The sequence below is a fragment of the Mauremys mutica genome, chromosome 12 (assembly GCF_020497125.1).
Source record: "Mauremys mutica isolate MM-2020 ecotype Southern chromosome 12, ASM2049712v1, whole genome shotgun sequence".
Taxonomy (NCBI): Eukaryota; Metazoa; Chordata; order Testudines; family Geoemydidae; genus Mauremys; species Mauremys mutica.
The window spans coordinates 59,920,012-59,926,011 of record NC_059083.1 but is presented as its reverse complement, the minus strand read 5'-3'; the positions used below and the strand labels follow the sequence as shown (position 1 = coordinate 59,926,011).

At 54.8% G+C, this 6,000-nt stretch overlaps 1 protein-coding gene across 6 annotated transcripts in view; it reads right to left on the bottom strand.

Moving 5' to 3' along the window:
- Positions 1 to 1,981: 1,981 nt before the first annotated feature.
- Positions 1,982 to 6,000, bottom strand: part of NDEL1 (nudE neurodevelopment protein 1 like 1) — a 41,741-nt gene continuing 37,722 nt past the window's right edge. For 3 of the 6 annotated variants that reach the window (XM_044983014.1, XM_044983015.1, XM_044983017.1), the window contains exon 10: positions 1,982 to 3,370. Coding sequence is in view for 1 of the 6 variants with exons in the window: in XM_044983016.1 (XP_044838951.1) it covers positions 3,280 to 3,370 (91 nt within the window). In the remaining 5 variants the exon portion in view is untranslated. The remainder of the gene's footprint in view (positions 3,371 to 6,000) is intronic. The other 3 variants (XM_044983012.1, XM_044983013.1, XM_044983016.1) reach the window with 2 other exon arrangements.

Sequence of the window (6,000 nt, the reverse complement as noted above, 5' to 3'; positions counted from 1 at the left end):
CTCGGAGTGTCCCGGGAGCAGCAGGGGGAGCTGTAGAATCTCCGCTGCTGCCTCAAACTGGCTCTTTCCAAAATCCCAGGCTCTAGAGAGAGACTAAGCTGGGGGGTCTGTGTGTACTCGGAGAACAAGGCCTAGTGTTACTGCAAGGGATGGGAGACGTAGCTGCTATTGCTGCCGGGGCTGGTGTTGATCCCTCGTGGCCCTGCCCTGGTGTGAAGGAAACAGCCCAGGTCAGAGTTTGGTGCCATAATTAACCTGCTGGTGGGAAAGCCCCTATGCACTGACCAGAGCTTTGTTCTAATGGCAGGGGGCCCACTGGAGCCAGCCTGCTCGGGTTGCCCTGGCCAGCACACTGCAGAGGTTTGTTTACATGGCCCCAGGGCCTGCACTGGGAGAACAGCCTGCCCTCCAGGCAGCTAAGGGGTAACAGCCTCTCGCCTGCCAGAGCACTGAGCTGGGTGGGCATCCCCCCTTCTGGGCCAGGCTCTGGGGAGCGGGGGGGAGCAGAGCAGCCCCTCCCACCACAAGGACCAAAGGCCGGAGCCCAGAATAGGATGTGTGTGAGTTGGAGGCTCTTCCCCAGGTGACTCCTTAGCAAACCCCACAGGCAGGAAACGCTGTGGGCTTCGGCCACAGTGAGGTGGCAGGAGCTAGGCTCTTGGAGCAAGGGCTGCTGCCTGCTGCCTTGCAGGGCAAAGCCGGGAACTGGCAGCAGGGTGAAAATCACCCTCTCCCTGGGCTGGGCTTTGTCCTGCCTGAACATCCACGGGAGCCAGGCTGGGTGTGCGTGCGTCTGCCAGGCCAGTTCTAGCGGCTGCCGGGAAGTAGCAGCTACAAAGGCAGCGACCTGCACTGCCTGGGTAGAGAGACCAGGGCTGGTGGGGCCAGGCCCAGGGACTGTGCACCCAGCCATAATCGCTGCAGGCAAAGCCAGGCACCCTCAGAAATGGCTCCCGCCGCACTGAGATCAGGGGCACAGCTTTGGGAAGTGCTCTGAGTATAAAGAGGCTTGCTGGCTAGTTTCCCCTCTGCTTTCAGCAACAAAAACAGTGCAGCAGCTCTGTGAAGCAAGACTCCTCCCTGCAGGTTGTCAGGGGGAGGGGCAGCCCCCCACTGCAGACTGCTACAGAGCACCAGCCAGTCCAGTGAACCCCCTCAAGTCACACAGCACAGAGCTGCCCAGCCCTAACAGCAGAAGGCTGAGAGCCTGGGGTCCCAGGGGCTGGATGTGTCTCACCTGGTCACTTCAGAGCAGATGATCAGCTGCAGTAGCAGCATGCAGCCACTCGCACACCCCAGCAGGGCTCTGTTGCAGCTTCCTGCCCCGTTAGCCTCACAGTGCAGCTCCGCTTCCCTGCACTGCTTCCACCCCCCGCAGGAGCCAAGAGCAGCGGCAGGCTCCCAGGGGACAGCTTGCTCTCTGCTCCTAGATACAGACTGCTGTGTGAGCCAAGAGCTTGCAGCTAGAGCAATGTGCTAGTGCAGTGGGAAAGTGAGCAGAGGCACAGATCTGCTAAAGGCCCAAGCCCATTGTTTAGCTAAGCCTGATCTACCTCATACCACACACACAAGTGCCCCTCATCCAAGAGCTCACTGGTCCTGGGCACCTTCCTATCATGAGAGCCCAGCACTGAGCTCAGTCACCTCCCCCGGTCAGAGCAGGCCACCTCTGTTAAGCAGCCAGTGCAGCCTGGGAGTGGTCACTGCAGGCAGGGTTCCCTGTCCATTCCTAACCCAGCAAAGCCAAGAGGAGGGCCCAGAGCAGCCAGGGTAGGTCGCTCTGACACTGCTGAAAAGACACTTCACATACACTTGTGGTGACAGGCGTCTCTAAGAGTGCGTGAATCCGGTGTGTTGTGGCATGAACAAAACCCCACCTGAAATGGCAGCCCAGTTCGTCCATCTTCACTTCCCGCAGTGGGCGTCTCCGTGAGGAACCTGCCCACCCCAAAATCACCCACAAAACAGCCTCCACCTTCTTTTCTGCAAAATCCACTGGTTCCACGTTAAAAGAGCTTTATTTTTTGGAAGTCGCTTTTTGTTTCTTTAAACCACATGATCTTTATCGCCACTGTCTTATGATACACTGTCCTATTGAAACATGCCATATAGATTCTGAATAAATAAAGCTACAAAGCCCAAGTTATGTACAAATATCTTAGGCAAAGATATTATGTTTACAAACCTATATACAATAAAACAAATGTAAACAGTCAAATGCAGCGAAGGATGCACAGGAAAAAGGGACGTACAAACCCCTAACATTAAGTGGTGATTCTCCTCCCCCCTTTCCCTTCCATTTGGGCAACTGGTTTTACTTGGCAGTTGTAAATAAATCAGTTGGCGCCTACAAATGAAATCCACAAAGCCAAATGAGGTGGGATGGACTAGACTGGAGAGGGAGATTTTTAAACCCACGGACCAAACCACTGGCAGGTTTGCGTGTCCTTTTTAAAATCCAACAACTGTGAGGCACAGAGAGAGACGGCGAATCGCACAAACACATCGCTTTGCAGACCCACAAGGTACAGAGTGGCCCCAAACTGTCACAGACCCCATTGCTGGCACTGTAACGTCTAGTTGTTCTATATTACACAGATCTGAACCCTGGCTGATGCTCACGTGTTTTTAGGGGCCTATTGCATTGGCAGCACAGGTAGTGGCTTCTCAGAGTAGCAAAAGCAAGACTCTTTACCTGCATGAACATTTCACTAACGTTCAAGGAGAGTTAAAGTCGTTTGAGGCCAGATGTCTCCTTCCCAGGGCATTTGTCCAACAGGATTAACACATCTAAACCGTACCTGGCATCCCTCAAAAATGGTTCCCTCCATACTGAAACGGTGGTGGCTGCGTGTGCTTAAGTGCCAGGCTGCTAGGGCAAGAGAGGTTGTAAATACAGATTCAGCCAGCGGTTGCATCCTACCCAACCTAAGTTAAGACAGGTACAACGTGAAGGCTGAGGATCAGTTGTTGGCTAGTGAGACTCCTGCATCCCGTGAGACAGAACACACGTATCAGCCTGTGTGACCCACAACAGAGTGCGACCATGTTAGAGAACGTCCACTACGGCAATAGGAGAAAATAAACTGTATTGACATTGAGTGAAGGATTGTGCGTGGCTGGGACTCCTCCAGGCAGCGGGCCGGCTCCAACGCTGCTCCACACCGCAACGCAGGCTGAGTTCCAGCAGGGGGTGCTAATGGGAAGGACTCAGAAGCAGTTCTTTTCTTGGGGGGCTTCTGTTTGAGAAAAGGGCTGGTTCAAAGGCCTCCTGGCTGTTCATACGCTCAGAGGAAGCATGCCTGGCGCTGATGAGGGTCTGGAGGATCCTATGCCTGGAGGGGGGCCTTGGTCAAAGCCGTTTACTGTCCTAAAGAGCGAGAAGACAAGAGAGGCTGGTAAATGAGGAATACAGCAATACACTGTGGCCGATGTACTTGCATCCCCACCCCGCACAGCAGCTGGAAGGGGGAGCCCGACTCCTTCCAGCTGCTTTACTAGACGTGCTAAGGACTGGGAGCCAGCCGGCTAAGGCGGGGGTGGGTGTTGTTCTGCAAGCCACCCGCCTGTCACTCAGGCCTCCCTTCGGCACAGGCCCCAGCACGTGCTCCTGAGCTCCACGCGTCAGTGGGACACCTCAAGTTATGCACATGTGCAAGTGCTGTGCTGAATGGGAACCCTGAGCAGAGTCTCAGGATCAGCCTCCAGCCCAGGGTTTTGACATCCCACTGTGAGATAAACTCTCCCTGCCCACTGGGAGCACGCACCATCCCACTGTTAACAGGCTCCCGCCGCCAGGCACTCAAAGCGTTACCCAGCTACTGGACACGCTCACTGGGCCATGGCCTCACACCCAAGGGATCTGTCCAGCAGATACAATCTGAACCAGGCAGCTCCCCCTGGGCTGCCGGGACAGCTAATGCCTGTAGGCAGAGCTGCCCCTTGGTTTAGATTTTGCTTCCAGACTATTTCCCAGGGAAATAGCTGGGTATTTTCTAAGCAGCATTTATGTTTCAAAGGTCCCTGTAACAAATGTGCTGCCCCAAGAACTGCACCGTGGTCACTGTCTCGCCTGCCATGGCCACCCCGAACTGCACACTGCAGAGGGGATAGAACTCAGAGCTCCCTGGTTCCAAAGGAGAATCTTTTTCAGCTGTCAGCAGTACAGGGTATATGAGACACAGCAGAGCGGTTCTGATTGCATCCAGTAATGGGGAGTGGTGTACGTACACACACACGCACACACACACACACACACAAAACCTGATGGGTTAGTTAAGGCAGCAGCCAGTATGTGTTGTTAAAAGGGCATCATTTTGCTACTGCCTGCTATAAAGAGCTAATTTTTCTTGGCCGGGGCTCTGGCCCCTTAGGTCTTGGTCCCTAGGTTTCCCATCCGGCGCTCTCTGCTACGGAGACAGAGCAGGATGTAGAAGGACCTGTCTGCATAAACGTTTAATTCAGGACAAGCCAGGGTGTAGGTCTACCCTGCAGCAGCCTGCCATGCACCAACTGTCCCAGTGGACTGTGCTCCCGCTTCGTGCGCACTATTCCCAGCCTGGTTCAAAGGGGGGTAGACCAAGCATGACAGGGAGCTGGGCGTGTGCAGCAGCAGGGTCCACGCTGTGCCTGGCCTGCTAGCGCGGGGTAGAGTCCCAGCCCGGCTTGCTGCGCAGTCAGCGTTTGTGCAGACGAGCCCAAAGGCGCCATCTCACAACACCTGCCAGTCAGTTGCTTGTGAGCTCTAAGCAGCTGGAGGGGCTCCCTCTGCAAAGCCGACATCAGCCGGGAAAGTGGGGAGAAGCTTTTCTCTGGTGTGTCAGGAAACAACCACCGAGGTTTACAGTGGGAGCTGCTCCAGGCTGACACTTTCCACACGTGCCCTGGCCGTGGCTTTGATTTGGCCAGGCTCTGCCAGTTCTCTCCTAGTTTGGATCTTCATCACTTTATGGTGCTGGACTGAGGTACTACATGGAGCTCCAGGTTCGGTTTACACATCCTCCGGAAAAGGAGGCAAATCTTTCCTTGGGGCTCACACAGCAACATCTCCCTCTAGCTAAGGTATTTCTAGCAGCACTGTAGTATCTGTGCACCTTGCAATCTTTACTGGTCTCATCTTCACCCCCACCCCCATGGGAGACTGGGCAGGGTTATTAGCCCCACTGTACAGAGGGGGAATGGAGTCTAAATGACTCGCCAAGGTCACACAGGAAGGCTGGGGGCTTGTCTACACTTAAAACACTGCAGCTGAAGATGTTGCCTAGGCCACCGGGAGGGGGAGGCAGGAGAATTCCCGTTGACCTAGCCCTGGTGGAGTTAACTGTGTCACTCGAGGGTCTGATTGTCCACACCCCCTGAGCACCGCAGTTATATTGACCTCACTTCCTAGTGTAGACCAGGCCCGTGGTGGAGCTGAAGCTGGTGTCAGACTAGGGCACTGTGACTGCTGGACCATCTTTCAGTTCCAAACGCCACACTCAGCTTCAGAGCTCCCCAGGGCAGAGCTATGCGACGGGCCAACACCCAGAGTCGGAAGGTTCTGGTTCTACTGAAGATCCTGGCAGTGGGCTCCTCAGCCTTGGCAGCTTCCTGAACGGGGCCATCGAGGCCCCACTGCACAGCGATCAGGGGAGGGAAGACGCTCCCTGTTTGGCGAGTTCTATCGACTGGGTGGTTGTCTGCTGAGTCAAGTCTCTGTAACAATCACCATTGGTTGATGTCACTGTAGAGGATAATATCATTCTAGCTGCTGGTTTCCTGCAGCTCCCTCCCAGCTCAAGAATGGCTGCTCTTTAGCACTGACGGCGTTCACACTTGCTGAGGAAAAGGCCCCATCATTCTTTGCAGAACTAAAACAGAGTCACGGTGCAGGTTAGTGCATAGCCAGCGTCAATCTTTACTCCTTTGGGCGTTACAGTGTTTGCCAGCTGTGACACCAAGTCAGTATCAGAGCTGTCGTCTCTCTGGAAAACCCACAAGGTACACTAGTGTCTCCGTGCA